At 37.7% G+C, this 19,046-nt stretch overlaps 1 protein-coding gene across 7 annotated transcripts in view; it reads right to left on the bottom strand.

Moving 5' to 3' along the window:
- Positions 1–19,046, bottom strand: part of CPED1 (cadherin like and PC-esterase domain containing 1) — a 272,369-nt gene that overhangs the window by 180,850 nt on the left and 72,473 nt on the right. For all 7 annotated transcript variants that reach the window (XM_070616405.1, XM_070616407.1, XM_070616409.1 and 4 more), the window contains exon 6: positions 945–1,077. In XM_070616405.1, coding sequence (XP_070472506.1) covers positions 945–1,077 — 133 coding nt within the window. The remainder of the gene's footprint in view (positions 1–944; positions 1,078–19,046) is intronic.

Below are 19,046 nucleotides of genomic sequence, written 5' to 3'. Positions count from 1 at the left end.
TTCTACCCTCACCTACCTTTGGTGCATTTCTCCTTGACAAGAAAAGATGTTAAATTTCTTAATGGTGGACAAGGCACTAAAAACATGCCAAAATACTTTCACCACAAGTTTGATGCCATCTAATAACTCTTATCACAGATAATTAAGGGTCAACTTAAGGGATGAAGTATTAAGAAAACACTTCAGTCTATATAGGAAAACTAACACTAGTTTAATGTCTTGTAATGAAACAAACAGACTTTCATCATAAAGGATACCAAAATGTATAACTATTTGCTTTCCTGCACCGTATTTCTACACTTTAAAAATCTAAGTGTTATCAGCGAAAAGATTGTGCTATTTCAACTTCTGAAGTCTAGGTAAGCACAAGATGCATAACATTCTTCAATAAATACTGTTAACTGAGAAAATACTACTTAATAATTATAAAATTAGATGAGGCAAACTCATTTTTGTCTTGGATAAGATCATTTAAATCTCTTAATTTTTCACTATAATTTATCTACATTTTAAAATCCTTCCCCTGGAGGTAACTTAGTAACTGGGTACTTTACAGTTGCTTTCTTAGATCTGGGGAGCCATAAAAAAATAATAAGTAGGAAAAAAGATGCATTCAGCCATACTCATAGACTAAGGCAATGTCATTTGAGTATAAAATGAAAGTTAAAATTTTATAGTTTCACATCGTCAAGGTTTTAAATTCAATTTCCACTAATGTAACTTCCTAGATAAGAGACTTATTTACCCAAATGTTTATTCTATGGCAGGAGAGGGTTGAATTAGTCTAGAAGAAAATCAATGATGGCACTCTTTATTAAGAAGAGATAGCCAAAAATTTATGTAACAGAATCCGATAATCTAAAATGTACCCTCCCAACCCCCATATCTGTTTGGTGTTTCCTAAAATGTACGCTGGACATAACAATTCAAAGTGATTAGCTTACAGCTGTTCACGCCTCCAGTCCCACGGTTTCCACATATGTGGCTTCACTGTCTTTAAAAGGTGACTCGAAGTACTCAGCTTTAATGGTGTGCTCTGATCCAGACACACAGAGGGGCTCACGAGAAGTCGCAATTCTGAAACGAGTCAAAAGAGCAAAAGAAAGTCATTCTATCATTTCCTTTTGGAATTCCTTCCAAGCTAGAGTCTATGTGTTAAACTATAGGGTCCACGGGAAATATGCAACAAATTTTCTCCCCAGTCTGAATCAAAGTTAGATCTATGAAGTATGAATGCAAAGTCAGATCTATGAAGTATGAAGAATGAACGAAAACAATTTAATAACTGATTTCAAATATTCTTCCTCAGAAGGGGAGGTAGATATGATGTCTCCAACTGTCCCACTCCAAGCGGCTCTATCCTCCACACAGCTAAGACAAGCACTGTCAACACGGGGAAGGGAGCTGCAAGAGTGACTTGTTTGTGATGAGAATATAACATAGACCACTTGAGTTGATTTCCTGACAATACAGTCCTTCACAGGCTAGAGTCTGTCATGTTCCATGACCTTGGTCACCTCAACAACAGTGTTTTATTATTTTGCAAAATATTATTTATTAGTTTTTTTGGGGGGTGGTGAGGAAGATTGGCCCTGAGCTAACACCTGTGGCCAATCTTCCTCTTTTTGCTTGAGGAAGAGTGGCCCTGAGCTAACATCTGTGCCCATCTTCCTCTATTTTATACGTGGGATGCTGCCACAGCATGGCTTGATGAGTGGTGTAGGTCCACACCGGGGATCCAAACCCCCTAACCCGGGCTGCCGAAGCAGAGTGCACCTAACTTAACCACTAGGCAACTGGGCCAGCCCCCTTTACTGGGTTTTTAAAGTATACGAAAGTAAAGACCAACAATAATGACTTACTTCAGAACACTCATACTGATATTTAAAAAAAAATAGATGCATTGTATGTGCATGATTAGAAAAATCAAATTGTACAGAAAGCTATCACATGAAAAGAAAAAGCATCCAGCAATCTACCCCCATCTAGGAACTCTCTCCATCAAAGCCAATGCTTATATATTCCCTTTTGAAGTCTAGATAAGCACACAATGGGTCAGATGCATGTGACTCTTCAATATATAAATTGATACAAATATGAATATATCTACATAAACCAATATACGTAGATATCTCTGTTTTTCAAATTATTCAAAAAGACCTTATAATAGTCTATTTCTGGCTTATTTATCTACTAATCCATCCTGGAGTCCTTTCCATATGAGCATATACAGAATTACTTTATACTTCTTAATGGCTTAGGGTGTTCTGTTGAATGAATGCACCTTTAATTTAACCATTCCCTTACTGCTGTGTATTCAGATTATTTTTGTAACATTTTTCTTTTGCTATTTCAAAAATATTGCAATGAAGGCTCTTATTCATCTATTTAGGTGTACTTTTACAAGTTTACCAAGGGGCAAATTCTAATCTGTATGTGTAATTGCCAGGTCAATGGGTAGACACATTGTAAATTTGATAGACATCACCAAATTACCTTCCAAAAAGGTTGCCCCAATTTCCACTCTCTCCGACAGCATAAGACAGTTGTTTCCTTACTGCCAGGTCACAGTGCTTTGTTTTTAAATTATATAATTTATCTAGCTCTCAAAATGAAACAAAGCCTTTAAACTCTTTTTCCCCCTTGTGCACGTTTCATCAATACTAACATAGTCTAATTTAAAACACTTCACACTCTTAAGTAAAAGTCACCAGAAGTCAAGCTGTTCAATGAATTCCCCTATCTCATTTAGCACAGTATGATCTTTCTCAGAAAACGATGGCCTATTTGTAAAGCTTCCCCATTAATGAAGTTCCAATACATCACAACAAAAGAAATACTCAAATTGCTTGTTTCCAGAGGTGACAAATGAAGAGTCATTAAGATAACTTTTTTCTTGGCAATCACAACTTAAAAAGAGTTGAAGTGTTTATATAATCCTTTAAATATGCAGTAAGAAAATGTGTTCTTTTTTTTCACCAAATAGACTGATTTCTTCAGATTAAATTTGCAGTAGGAAAATGTGTTCTTCTTTTTCACTAAATAGACATTTTTTAGAAGTTATTACTATGAAAACTGTTGCTTTTCCAAAAGAGCTCATTTGTAGCCTTCTTTTTTTTTTTTTTTTTTTTTTTTTTTTTTTAAGATTTTTTTTAATTTTTTTTCCTTTTTCTCCCCAAAGCCCCCTGGTACATAGTTGTGTATTCTTTGTTGTGGGTTCTTCTAGTTGTGGCATGTGGGACGCTGCCTCAGCGTGGTCTGATGAGCAGTGCCATGTCCGCGCCCAGGATTCGAACTGACGAAACACTGGGCCGCCTGCAGCGGAGCGCGCGAACTTAACCACTCGGCCACGGGGCCAGCCCCATTTGTAGCCTTCTTTTGTATAATACGAGAACAGTGTAATTTACTCCGATTTCCCTTTTACCCTTGCTGCCAGGAAGCACAGCACCAATTTGAAGCCCAAGCAGAGCCAACTTTGAAAAAGCTAGACATATCATTTCACCAGGCAGTAGCTCAGTGGTTTTGAGGAAGTAGTCAGCAGATACGTCAAAAGAGTAAACAATTTTATGTCACCTTTTTCTGTTTAAAGTGGAAGAGCCTACGCAGTGGAAGGAGTCCAATTCAGGAATTGCCAAGAACTTGTCAGATCTCCACATCAGCCCCTGAAACTGTGGTTGAACAGTGGAATGGAACATTGACTAAAGTAATTTGTACGTTTGCTGATATATATATAAGACTTTACATTATATTATTCCAGGCTTGGAGGTTACTTTACATGATTCTTTAAAAAAAAACCCAAAAATGAAAATACAAACAAAAACACCTCTGTAATTAGATGTCCCCTGACGTCTAAAATCATTTTCATTTCCTTTGAAATTTTCTGGAGCTTTATAAATAATTGTGGAAACTTTAAGTACTCTAGGTTCTTATTTAACAGAGTCAAAGATTTGTCAGTAATCACTATTCCTTATATCTTTCATTTGGCATATCTATCAAGGGCTCTCTCAATAGGCCAGTCCAATCCACGTGTTTTAATATTCCATTCCCCTTCTCCCTGGACCCCTGACCACATACAGGGAGCCTGGAAATCTCCTATAAACAATGTCAAAACTAGCTTCTGTTTTGGGAAGGAATTTGGGAGATGAGGCTCTGTGATACAGTCTTCCAAATGGCTTTGTAATTCATTATCACGTATTTATTAAATATTTTCAGAAAGTAAGTAAATACGGAGGGCTGACCATGTGTCTTTAGAGTTTCCTACCCCACACTATGAGGACTGAACAGATGGCAGATCCAGATGTGAAATATCACATGCACTTTTATTTATTGACAACTCTTAGCTTATTTTACAGAGCTCTGAAGCTGGTAACTTTACCTCTTACCCAAAGTGAAAGTGAACAATTTGTTGGGGATGCATGAAGACTGCTTTTCTCATGTCTTAATATCTCGTTAGCCAGGCACTGAGTACCTGCTGACTGTGATGCAGTTTTATGAAAAGAAAGATTAAACCAAAATCACGAGACCTGGGTTTTCATTTTGATTCTTACCAACCAATGCTTAATGGGCATGTAACTTGTCAAGGAGTCTTCTAGAATCCAGAATCTGATTCCTCATGTATCTTCTGAATGTCCCACATTATTGAACACAATACTGATGCATAGCAAGTGCTCAGTAAATGTCTGCTCTAGTGATGAACTAGTTTTGGGGGTTTAAGCCAACATATAGCTAGAGAACAAAAGGGTATTCCAATGTATTAAAAGTATTTTATTCAGTCATTCATTTTTTCCCATCCATGTGGCATGTAATTATATACATCTCATGCAAAGACTAAACACTGGAAAACACTTGTACTAGCAAAGATTAGCTGCCAAGTTTATATTCTATTTGATTTAATGTTTTGCCCCATAGCTAATAATTAATAGGAAAGCAATGGTAAAAATGGAGTTTGTAACAATTTGAAACAATTCAAAATGTTTGAATATTGTCTTGCATTTCATATTAGGAAACTTGGCCACGTTTTCTTATTTTAAAACTTCCAGTGAAGATAAAAGGCCCTAATTAATAATTAACAATTAGTTTTGAGATTAGAAGTGCAAATAAGTAGCACTTGTGGATGTATTAGATGCTCTTCCTGCCCAAGGGCATTTACAAATCTTAGTCCCTAATCTGCAGGTATAAAAGCTATGCAAATATGCCCTCAGATCTTACATGCATAGCAAATATAAATTAATATATGCACAAACTGAAGTCATAGCCAGGAAATAACTCTCAGTCAGGAACCTTGGAGAAAATGGATGGATGGCAGAGGCCCAGGGAAAATTGAAGAGACTATTAACCAAGAGACTATTCAAGAAGGGACTGTTAACAAACACAAGGGTAGAGTTAAGGGAAAACAACACTCTGTAGTGAAGTTCCCCAGGGCTGACAAAATGCAAGCTCTTACTGCCCCTGCCCCAGCAGGGAGATGATTACAGAAGCAGGCAGAGGGCATAGCTGTGGGACCGGGCACGGAACGTGAGCTATGGCCACCGTGGAGGAGCACAGACCCTTCCAAGCCAGGGTCAAGCAGGGAAGCAGGTAAGGAATAAATGTCTCAAAGTTCTCTCCTGAACTCTGATCTCCTGCTGGAAGTCGTGGGACAAAGGAGCCCTGCTGATGCAGTCTAGGGAGGACAGCTTCTTGGGGAAAGATCTAGAGTGAATCGGCAGGGCAAATGGAGAATTTCCAGCACAAACCCTACACTTGGAAAATTCAAGTTGTGGCCCTAGTCTTCTCCTTACTAGTCATGTGTCCTGGAGAAACAATTATATGTGTGTATGTGTATATGCGTGTGTGTGTCTTCACATAGAGAAAGTGAGTGAGAGAAATAATATTAGCTTTGATTTCAAATAAAAGCATTTGTGTGTGGCAGCAGGGGATGGGTTAGGCTGAACCATATGAAACTGCCTTTTGTTAGGTCAAAAATGTTTGAATGCTGATCAAATATTAGCAAGTTCATAAGATTTCTCTTGCTATACTATGGTGCTATTGGAGGCAAGCAAGAGAGTGCATAAACACACTATCTGTGAAAGAAGGTTCCAGTGGCTAGAATGCCTGTAGGTGGGAATGACAAAGGGTGACGGTTAATTTTATATGTCAAATTGACTGGGCCAACGGATGCCCAGATAGCTAGTTAAACAATGTTTCTGGGTGTGCTTGTGAGGGTGTTTCTGGAAGAGATTAGCACTTGAATTGGTGGAAGGAGTACAGCAGATAGCTCTCCTATTAACCAATTTGTTGAGGGCCTGAATAGGACAAAAAGGCAGGGGAAGGCTGAATTTACTCTCTGCTTGACTGATTGAGCAGAGACATCCATCTTCTCCTGCCCTCAAACCTAGACTGGAATCCACACCACTGGCTTTCTACACTACTAGCTTTCCTGGGTCTCCAGCTTGCAGATGGCAGATCATGGGGCTTCTCAGCCTCCATAATCACATGAGCCAATACGTTTCAATAAAACTCTTTCCCTCCCTCTCTCTCAATAAATAGATAAATGACAGACAGAGAGATGATAGATATATCGACAGAGATAGAGATATCCTATTGGTTCTGTTTCTCTAGAGAACCCTAATACAAGGGATGGTCTTGAAATCATTCAATGAATATTTAGTATACGCTTTGAAAACAACAGAAGCATAGACCAAGTTCTACCAATTCCAAGAAGAGAACAAATATCCTCATCTTTGAATACATTTCCTCCTTTGCGTGATGATGAAATATCACAGCAGCAAGCATAGTGGGTACTAAACAAATATTTGCTGAATGAACAACTAGATGATTTCTATGGTCCTTTACAATTCTAAATTTCTGAGATACTAGGTGAAAAGTTATGCTGTAATTTTTAATACATGCTATATATGACCTAATGGAATAGCTAAGTGGCAAGGGTCCAAGGGCCAGAGCTGAAATACAGTCCTTCTGTGAGTTCCAGCAATTATGAGTGCTGCGCAGGGTCAACCAGCTGCCGTTTCATTTGTGAGAGGCCCAATAAACCTCGTAGCAGAGACTGTATCTGGACCCTCTTTAAGCTCCCACCCCGTGAGAAAGTATTTGGGGAATACCAACCACTCTTGCACCTCTTAAGCAGTGTACAAAAGGGGGAGAAAACACATCAAGTTCACAAACCTATCACTCATTGGCAGTTAGAGAGGAGGAAATATTTTAAGTGCCTCAAAGGGTATTCTCAGTTCACCGGACTGTAAGCTCTGTGAAGTCAGGGCCTCTGGGTTTTTTCCTCCATTGCCTATCTAGTGCCAAGCACAGGCTGGCACTTAATATAGCTCAACAAATCTCAGCTTAATAAGTGAATTCCAATGTCTTCTTACCCAAATAACTAGAGATATGTGCACTGCTCATAGAAAAAAGGGGCTGAAATGACAAGAACGAGCAAGCCAAGTGCTGTCAGGTTTCACCAGAGTTGTTCTGCACAACATTTTCATGCATGACCTGGAAAATGAGTGTAAGATGGGCAGAGATTGGTTTTCTCTCTCCACTCTGATGTGGTGTTCGTCATAGTGGCATGGTATGTTCGGACCATATCGGGATGCTGCAACAACACTGAGGCAGCTCCAGCGAGAGGACAGAGATGCCCACTCCAAGATGAACTACTGAAGGCCAAGAGGACTAATATCAGCAGAGGCCCCTGGAAGCCACGGTGAGCACAGGAAACCATACGGAAGAGAAGGTCGCCAGCAGACAGCCAAGAGGAGGGCTGCCCCTTATAGGGACACCTTGTAAGGGAGGGATTTAGGGGCCCAGGTTACATTTGTTTTACCGGGAAAACTGACCCTGGGGCTGAGAAGACATGGTTGAAACCAATAAAGATGCAGGTTCCAATGTGTCCAGGACATTGCAATATAGTTGCTAACCAATACTTTTTTCAAAAATATTTTACAGGGGCCGGCCCCGTGCCCGAATGGTTAAGTTTGCACGCTCTGCTTCAGCAGCCCAGGGTTTCCTCGGTTTGGATCCTGGGCACGGACATGGCACCACTCATTAGGCCATGTTGAGGTGGTGTCCCACATGCCATAATTAGAAGGACCCACAACTAAAATATACAACTATATACCGGGGGGATTTGGGGAGAAAAACAAAAGATTGGCAACAGTTAGCTCAGGTGCCAATCTTTAAAAAGAAGCAACAACATATTTTACAAATAATATTTCAAATAACATTTATTTTAAAAATCTGAATTCCTATTAATGGATTCCTATTCATAGGTATGATCATGAGCTAATTCCTTAACTTCTCCAAGTTCACTACTTTTATGTGGAAAATGAGAATAATAGTAATAATACAAGAAGAAGAACCTACCCCATATGGATGCTGACAGAATTAGATTTAAATTTCTTTAAAGTGCTTTGCACAGCATGTGGCATATAGTAAATGCTCAAAAAATGTTAAATAGCTACTAGTAGCAGTAGTTTAGTATAATCCTTTTCTATAACCTAGAAAACCTGTTCATAACTTTAGAAACTTTAAAGTGGAACTAAAATGTTACTCCTTCTGAATTTATTCAACACTAAGGGGTTCTCACTACTGCTGACTATCAGACAAAGGCTAATCTATTAAATCCTCTTTTGTGTGATTCTTAAACATCTGACATTTGACATTAGCCTCTTAAGAACAAATATGTAGACCAAAATAAAACACAGCATCTTTACCATAAGTTGCCTGTAAAGATTTCAATGGATGGGCTAAGCCTAGGACTGACCCAGTTACTGAAATATTTAAGTCTGTTCCTCTGTAGTACTTTGTTCAGAGAGAAACTTCTTTGCAAACAACCAACACAACTAGCTCTGAGTCAACAGATTTATGACACAAAGACAAAAATCCCTGGACTATTTCAGACCTACACTTGAAATTAAATGATATAATTTGAGGATCCAAACACTCCAAACACATCAATTCCTTAATACAGTTTTACTTTCGTTATGCAAGTGGCATTGGCCAAAGAGTATCTTTAAGAGTATGGATACACTGCACATGTAAAGGCAATACTAATACATAATTCTACAAATGCAATTTGACCCATAAAATGACCATATCAATGACATAGCAATATGTTTTAAAGGGGCAGTCATTGTATAAACTTTTCACCAACTAAACAATCAATCAATCAAATGCTTATTGAGCACTCGACAAATGCAAGCCACAAATGTTCTCCTTTCTGTTCTTTTTCAGTGGAAGTGTCAAAGTCATGCCACTCTAGGAAAACAATTTTTCCCATGGACTGCTCTGTTTTGACATGACAACATAAGAACCTTGAATTCTGCTCATTTTCCTTGGTAGTGAAAGCTATGTCTAGACTACTACTTCAATTTTCTTGCTGCTATGATTTCACTGCAATGACCAAACAGCATGAAAGATTGTTTTATTACTTTATGGCAGCTTAATTTTGCTTTGATGTTTTTCTGCATGAATTTTCCAGGGGAAAAGGAGGGGGAAAAATGCTTGACTACTTCAGCAAGACCAAAGATGAATAATTTGGTATAAATTAATGAGCATCATTAATAACAATTTGAAACACAAGCTCCAACAAATACTAATACGCAAAGTGCAACAAATACCATAATAGAATAGCAGTCCAAGCCCACGCAGTGTTAAAACAAGTTACTCACTTTATTAATGTTAAACTTTTTTGTCAGAAACATTTTTTTTGCATATAGCATGAAATATTATTGATATAATTTACATCAGAAAAATTAATGACTTAACCAGAAATTTGTAACAGCGATTCCAAATTCTTTTTAAGTATATTGAAGTCAATTCCCAATGTAAATGTAAGACACGAACACTGGGGGTGATTGCCCCTATTTTCAACGAAACCATACATTAGCATATCTCTTCTTCAATGTCAACTTCACAGACCAACTCAATCTTCAATTTTTACCCTATAATTTTGGTATAATAAAAAATGTGCATGGTATTGCTGTCAGTTTGCTTCTCTACTTCTATAGTATTTACAAGTAAATGTATTATATGTAAACTGAGTGCGTATTTGAAATAGCACGATTTTCATAATATCTGACTCCGAGAGTGAGACACGAATAAAGAACATGCAGAGACTAGAGCTAATTGCCAAAATGAAATCTAATGAGGGCCAGAGATCCAAATGCCAGAAATAGGTCAGGAACACGGAAATATGTCAGAAGAGATATTTGGTTAGGACACTGAACAAACTTATTCCTACAGAACCATTTTGTCCTAAAGCTCTTTCCTTCCAACTGACCAGCAAAATGATTGGAGTCTGTGGCGGTCAGGTTGGGCTGAGTGACATTATAACACAGGAGTCCACTCCTAATATATGAAGACACAAAGGTGAGAGTCAGAAGCGAGACAGAACCTGACAAGAGTTTCTGAAACGGTATCTCAGTTTTCAACCTTAGCTAGTAAGCCAACCGTTAGCTAGGTACATTTGGCTTGTTTATATCTTGTAAATGACTAAAGAATTAGCCAATTAATTGAGCCAAAGGGAACAGGATCTTCATATCAGAAGTGCTAAGTAATTGTTGGTCTTTAAAGACGTTAATTAGGTGATTAAAATTTTGGATTTTTTTTCCAACTCTTGTCCAGATTTTAAACTCTGAAGTTAATCTGTCTCTTGTCCAGGTAGAATTTAGACCAAGACATTAAATTCAAATGACTATTTTCTGTAAGGATAGTCTCCATATTTTCCTCTTACATCTCTCACCTCTTATTCTGTCAAGATACATATAACACATAAACTAATATATATTTCATATATATGTATATATATATGAATTATTTTCCAGAGATTTAACACACTCTAACACAGGTTTTAGAGTTATAACATCAGCACATCATCTCAATTAATATGACTTGTTTGCATGTCCCTGTGTAGCAATCCCAGACGAACTTCTAGTTCTAAGTTGTTACTTAGATGCCTTAAAATAGGTGGATGGTGAATAACAAGACATTTATATCTTGCTATTTCTTACCAAATACATTAAATGTCTTAGGGAAACTAATTTTATAGCACCTAATATTGTCCCAGTCATTTTCAACTAACTAGGGCTGTGTAGTCATTGCTGTGAGCTCCGGTAACACTCAGGGGTTCAAGGTCATGAGCTAACCACTCACAGTCCCTGCTATAGTGTGACTCTGTAGACAGCCAATGGAAGTTGAATTAAAAAGCTTGGGTTGCAAGTAGTGGAAAGAATTCAAGCTAGCTTTAAGTCAAAAGGGGAAAATATTGGGTAACAGTGAAAAAATACCCAAGTACAGGTGTTCCCCTCCTCGTTTTCTCTCCAAGAAAGAATGATTCATGCTTATTTGGGAACCAAGTCTTTGTTATGTTGTTTGGAGTAATGGGAAGAATTAAATGGATCTTTTAGTGTATGCAAGTGAGTTGGAGAGAGGAGAGTGAACAAAGAGGCAAGTGCGGAGAGAGGCCGCCTAAGGTGAGGTACAGGAGGTTGCCTAAGGGGAAAAGAGGCTTACATAAACAGAATCTGGCAGAAATTTTATTGTGCATTGAGTAAGGCTAATTTCCTCTTTGCTGCCATTTTGTCTTCAACGATCCCTCACTCAAAAAAAAAAAAGAACTATTAAAAAATTTAAACTACTCTTCAAGGCTTTTGCAGTCAGTCCTGTTGTTGTTGGAGGAGGTGTATTAATTTTTAAATTTGTTTGCTTAATACAACATAATGTGTAGCTTTCTCTCAAGGGGTCCATTTTTGCTAACCCTGCATTCCTGGCTCAGTCTCCTGCGGCAGAGGTCAGGTCCCACAGCCTGGGTTGGCTGCTGGGGTTTTCCACCGTGAGGAAAGGGGTGCCACCGGCAGGAAAGCAAAATCAGATTTAGAGAAAAAAATACATGAAGTTTCTATTAGGAGAAAAGTGGAACTCAAGAGCGTTCATTCAATTTCACGGGTCTAGAGTGAAAAGTGACAGAAGTTCATGGCCACCATTATCCATCAAATGATTTGCAATTCAGGTTTTCAGTACTATACTTCAGAACTACTCACCTAGTCTCCAACTTGCCACTAGTGATGATTTTCTCAGAGAATGCTGCTCCTTATTCAGCATTTTCTCCCATCCCCCAAATCTGGCTTTTATTTACCAAATCACTTCAAACATTCACAGTATCCATTAGTCCCAGAAACCTCAGTCCCAGAGTCGACTTTAGGGCACATGTTTCTGACTAGAAATTTTCAAAATGACATAAGACTAGGTTTTTGGTTGTTCAGCTTTATTCACCGCCCCACCACGTGAGCTATATTCTATTTAATTAAGGGTTTTTCACCCAGAAACAGCTTAAAATGTTGTTTCAATAGTTTATACACAGCAAAATGTCCTATTAAAATCTGTCTGATAGGTAAAATTTCCCTTAATTAAAACCTCCGGGTACACCTGGTACATTGCTCATTTTGCTCTCGGCACAACACATGTAGATTTACCAATAAATCATACAACAGGGAAATTTTAAACACTACTTTGTGGGTGGTATCTTTGCTTTTTATAGCCTGCTATGAATACAGTTTAAAGTTCTTTCCCTTAAATGACACAAGCTCTTCTAAAATTGGCTGTTGACTGACCTACACAGGACTGAGAAGGAATCTAGAAACAGAAATATTACAAAATACTGAACTGAAAAAGATAAATTAGGCGTAACAAGTTTACTTAACCATGTAATTTTCCTCCTTTTCTTCTTAATTCTGTATTTAGATTCAAAGTAAACGTTCCTGCTTCTGAAATATTTGGAACACAAGAATATAAATAGTTATGACTTTATATTTGAAGGATAAATACAGCCTTCTTCCTGTATTCTGTTTAGGAGAAATACTTCAGGTCCAGTTGTAACATTATTAGAGCTCGACAATACTAAACACTGCCATCACAACCCCAAAAAACAAGAAAAGAAAGAAAAGGCACCTATTTTTTGTTGTTGTTCTTTTAGATCCTGTATTCCATGAAAGATGACAGGAATGCTATCTGGTTATTATTTACCAGTATAGTAGAGTTCTAGAGTGAAATTAATCTACGGTCAACTAGGGGTTCACTATGTCTGGCCTCGACTGAAAGAGCTGTGGGTGAGGCCTAATAGTAAGGAATCTATTCTAAAAAAAACAAAAAGATGGATGGGAGAGAAATTCAAGGATAAACGGGTGACATGAAAGAGGAGGGCAGCTTTTAGTATGTTGCTCACATATTCCATAGGCTTTACTTCCACTCCAGATTTTAGGTCAGAAGCTAAAACAATACTAAGAAAATATAGTTTTTCAAATTATCCATGAGAGGTTGAGGGTATAATATTACACCCATTAGGAAAAAATTAGAAAGAAAGATTTTGACTACAGCAGTGAGGAAATCAATTTAGTTTTGACTTATTCAGGCTTCAGAGAACACTAAGAGACTTCCAGCCCATGGGCAAGACAGTGACTGGTACAATGGGACATGGCACCAACAGTTTCAACAGCAGCTGGAGGAGAAGAAGGCACAGCATGAAACTCAGTATCCCTGACACTGAGCATGGCACCTCAGCACAGAAAATGACAGACACAGCAGCAGCAGCCCCCGCCACATGGAACTCCAGTGGCAGAGCGCCTTTGGTGACCGTGACCAGTGATGTACACCAGCCACAGACGACCACAGGGCACCAGAGCAGAAGAGGAGTAAATGGTGGACACGGTAGCAAATGTGACAGGATTGTGTTCATGAGCACAAAGGACAAATCCTCTAAGAGAAAGAGGGTGTTTGAGGGCATCACAATGATTCAGAATGCTATTGATATTTAATGGATGAGGGTCATAAATGCTAGATTTCTGCCTTGTGTAAGATAAAGCTGATGTTTATGTGGAATGCATTGGTTAAGGTATAAAGTCCAGCATCTGTTTGAACAGTTAGGCATCCAATCACATTGGCCAGTGCACACACCACAACAGCTGTTACTATGTTGACTGTCACCCTGCGCATAACAGCAAATTGTCCCTCGTCCCACATCACTTTCAAATGTCTCACTGGATGTTGATATGGATGAAAATCCTGTTGGTAATTATTTGAACCTAGAGCTTGCTTCCATTTTACATATAAACTCTAAGCATTTCACCCAGTTTTAACATCCACTGAATTTTGAAGGAATGCAATTCAATGGTCAAGCAAGGGAACATTACACTTTGTTTTGTTTATAACTTTCACAAGAGTTGTTCATTATCTGGGAAAAGCTCATCACCAACAGCAATGTGACCCAGGGAATCCTGGTTTCCCTACAATACAACTGCACCAATCTGAATTTGTAGCTGTCAATTCACAGTGATTCAAAATATAAGTGAGAGCATTTGACTATTCCATTACACCCTATGGTGTCCTTATGCCTAAACATTTACATATTGAATTAAAAATTGTTATAAAGTACTTTCCTTTTATATTTGTCCTTTATATTAAAGTTAGGGCATTACACTGCTTTGTTGAAATTATGTGTGTAGGTAAATTATAAATATTTCCAGATTAACCAGAGGTCAATAAACATATTTGCTATCAAAAGAGTACGTGGGGTCTTTTAGGAATGGGAAGATTGCTTTAGGACAACCCAAAAGTGATTGGTAGCAGGATTTTGAGATGAAGCAGCCTGAAGATAGTGAGTGTAGGCAGAGTCAAAGAAATATTCTTGTGACCATTTTAAAATCTTAGTTTCATTCCCAGGTTAGTGAACCTTAAAAAACGTGGGTCTTACTAAACTAGATAAAAGTGGTAGCCAGTAATTATCAACCAATATTTATGGAAATGTTTTTTGAAGCCACAATCATAATACTTCACAATTGTGTGTTGCTCACTCTGTGCAAGGCATTATTCCAAATATTTTGTTTGTATTAACTCATTCTATTGTTTCAGCAATCCTAGGAGACAAAGTCATTATCATCCCTACACTGTAGACAGAAAACTGAAGCACAGAGAAGGTAAGAAACTTGCCCAAGCACATTGGACTATTAAGGGGCCAAGATGGGATTCACACATATGCAGCCTGGCTCAGTCTGCACGTAACCGCTATCCAACAGCAGATGTGCAATCAGGTCAAAGCAATTACTCATTCTGAAAACCATTTTCGAGAACCATTAATTCCACAGAAATCATATATTTCCCACAAAACATAATTTGGTTCTACTTACATTTATTAATCCATATCCCCAGATTGGTGCTTTATAAACCAGCTTGGCAGCACCATCAGTGAATTCTAAAAACCCTCCTATGAAGGTCAGAAGAGCAGCTTCAAAAAACCAGGACAACTAATTCTTGGCCCTTTCAAGAGGCCCGTGGAGGTCATTATCATTCCAGAGGCTCAGCCCTGAGCCTGGTGGCTATACCCACATCTGAGTAACCCCTACCCCCGGACATACGGTGGCAGTATGAGGTTTGTCATGGTAATTTTCCACTTTGCCTAGACAGGTTGTAGACGGTTTGGAGAGCTGAGCCTAGAGTGGGCATACCAGAAAAGGGGTAACAGAGAAAGGTAACAAGGACCCACAAAGGAGCACGGAGGACCTGAGCTTCTGATTACCCAGGGCGGCAACTCCCATCTGCTACTGAGTTCCCTATCAAAAGATGGAAACAAAACAAGACAAAAACAATCATCTGCCTGCAGCAAATTCACTTAACATGTGCTTATATGTAAATATTATGATAAATAAATTACAAAGATAATTCTAGTTGATGAAAGATTATAATTATAATAATAATAATAAATGGGTAAACCAGTTCAATTTTTCATTAGGCTCAAGTATTAGGCTTTCTTAAATAGCTCTTTTTTTAATCTTTTTGCATTATAAGACATGCTTAAAATACAGTATAGTGGCTCAAGCTTATTATAAGAGGTGCAGTATAGAACTTGAGATCTGGATCTGCTTCTTTCTAGCTCTGTAGTCAGAGGTTCTTGGAGCTTCCATTTCCTTATCTAAAGAAGACATAACAGAACCTGCCCCATAGATTGTTATAGAAGGCTAAAAGAGTAAGTATGTAAAGTGCTTGACACAGTGTCTGACGAACAACAAGTAAAAAAGTTAATGTTAACTCTTGTTATTATTTTAGGGTAATTTATCAATAAAACACATCATGTGGTATGCCATCATGAAGCCCCACTGTAATTATCTATAAAACAAACCAAGACTAGTGCTAGTTCTATTTGATGACTGTCTGCACTAAACCTCTAACTCTAGGTAAGACTTGCCTGTCTCTTTCCATATGAGAAGGCCTCCAAAAGAACAATATATATTGTTGTGACAGTTTTATGTCAATGTGGAAAACTGAAAACCTCATTCAATTTTCCTATCCAAATTAATTCATTGATATCCTGAGTAATACAGAAATGATGCCTTACATATTACTTTCATAGATTTACAACACATATTCTTTAATAAAGCATTTTCATGACAACTCTACGAGGAAAGAATGGTCAGTACCATTGTTCTTATTTTAAAAGTTTAAGAAAGAGGCACAAATGGACTAAATACTTTTCCCAGAGTCACATAACTATAGTTAGTAGCTGAGTGGAACTAAAATTCAGGTCTCCTCATACCTGGACCATGGGATTCCTCACTTCTGCCTCCACTAGGTAGAAAGTTAGAATTTTACTAACCTCTTAGGTTAGAATTTGTATCAGTAGATACTTTCTTAATGGCTGCTCAGAAATGAGTGAAGCAAGATGGGCCTTTTGAAGGCTCTCTCAGTTAATGTGGATGAATTACTTACTTTTGTCCTTTTTGGGGTAAGCTAACTTTTTGATATGCTACACATTTTCTTGTAAAATGGCTATCAACACTGGGATTGTACTACTGCTATGACTACAATGTCATTAATTAAAATGACCCAGAAGAAAAGAGAAAGTTCCATATTTTACCATTAGATGGTGCTAAGAGAAGTTCAAAGAAAATAGTCTCAAAAGTTATTGATGCCATGAATCACAGGATCTGAAGGGAGTTTACTATGTAATAGAGTCTATGTTTCTTTCCAAGACAGAAGCACCCAAACCACCACCAGAGAGTAAAACATCTTCCAAAGCTATCCTATTCATTGAGTTAATTATACTTCTGCCAAGATATGTATCCTTTCCAATTACAACTGCAACTACAAATGAAGGATTCTAAGATTCTACTTAGGGAAACGACTGTATTTCACTTTGTTTATAGCTTGCTACAACTCTCATTTTGGGTCTTCATCAATATATTTTTCAACAAGATGTGTCAGACTGGAAGACACTAAATGCCTGTTAAAATGCATCGGTTCTGATAAATTGAATTATTGATTATTATGGTTACAATGAGAATTCAAGCAACTAGTCATAACAAGCATCATTTTCCCATGAATAATGTATTATATAACAGACACTTTATGAAGTTGTGTGCATTACAGTTAATGCATCACTTTAGTAGGCTTATATTTTCTAATATTAATGACATCTTGCAAATCAAAAGTCAGTTCACGGCCCTGGACTTCCATGAAAATGAATGAACAAAGCCTTAAGCACTATAAACCTACTAACACTGTTTTTCTTTCATAATGCTTGCAATTTTTTGTTGTTGTTGTTCAATATCTATCTCTATGACCAGAAGGAGACCAGGAAAGACATTATCTTGAAGTTCAACACACTATATCCTTTAACACCAAACTCTCTTTCTCTCTCTAAATATACAAATAGATAGATAGATAGATATAGATATAGATATAGATAGATATAATATAGACATAATATATACAATGAATAGATTTGAAAATGCATAAACAAATGAATCAAAATTATAGTATAATTCTCATTCACTTACTGAGCTTCCTCATAAAGCAAAACAAGCATGTAAGTTTCAGGATAAACATTGACGACTGCAGCAGCTAAATCCTAGAACCTGATTTTGTTCTGTACCCTTCTTAACATGGCCTTTATAATCCTCAAATAGTGCAATCCCGAATGGCTTAAAAATAAAAAGTTTGGCCACATGAAGCACTTTTGCATCTATTTTGAAGCAAGTTACATTTTTCAGACATCTTATCAAGACTTCAGATTCACTGCCAATATTTCTGTTGCAAATACAGTGGCTCAGGAAGAACTGACACGGGGAAAATATCACAATCACTGTTTGGAGGATGTATTTGTTGAGGAAAACATGAACAATTATGGAATAGTTTATTTTTGCCAGCTGCATCCTGAGTCGTGGAATGTGTCTACACATAGCTAGGAAGAAACTATTGATTAATGGATGCAGCCTGGTTAATCAGCATAATTAAATCCATGAGTACAAATACAGTTTACTGAGTTTTTATTATATAATGCAAAGAAACCCAGTTTGAGTGTTTGAAGTTCTTTGTGTTTTAACGCTATTTAGACACATTAGTGTTTTGGCATTATTTAGACACAATACTACTTGCCTATGTTTATCATCGATATAAGGAAATAGAGGCCTGCTAAAGAGATTTAGACAACAAAAGTGAATATCACTCCTATCACTCTTCCTTTATGGTCTGTTGGAAATTAGAATTAATAAGCAGACTCATACATATTATAAGTGTGCCGTGCAATGTTGCCTCTAGCGTGTAACAGTGTTTGGCACAAGGTAACAAACTCTCTAAATGAAATAAATAAATATATCTACCTGATGACATGAGATACAGAAATCGCAAACCAGCAATGTAAAGCTTTACCAAACCAGTTCAAGTTTAAAAGATCAGAACCTTTTAAACTTGCCCTACCAAAGAGCAGAGGGATTAATGAGCTCCCTCAGCTGATCAGTCTTTAGCACAACTTCAGAGATGTCAGTGAGCTGCCAAATGTTTACTGGAAAATGGACATGCTGTCCCTTTCAAACTGGTCTGACGCCAAATGGGCAAAGTATCAAGTCCTGAGAAACACAAGAGCAAGAGACACCTTTGGGTCAGAGAGCTTGGTTTGGCTTCTCCCAAAGACGAGAAGAAAAAGTGAGTTTCCGAAAGCTCATGCTCATCCACACATTCCAGTGCTACCAGCCACACTGACCTTCCCTCCTGTCTTGCCAGTGCCCAGGCAT

Source organism: Equus przewalskii, chromosome 4 (genome assembly GCF_037783145.1).
Source record: "Equus przewalskii isolate Varuska chromosome 4, EquPr2, whole genome shotgun sequence".
In the NCBI taxonomy this organism is placed as follows: domain Eukaryota; kingdom Metazoa; phylum Chordata; class Mammalia; order Perissodactyla; family Equidae; genus Equus; species Equus przewalskii.
Note: the sequence above shows the minus strand (reverse complement) of the source record. Positions and strands in the feature narration are given on the sequence as shown.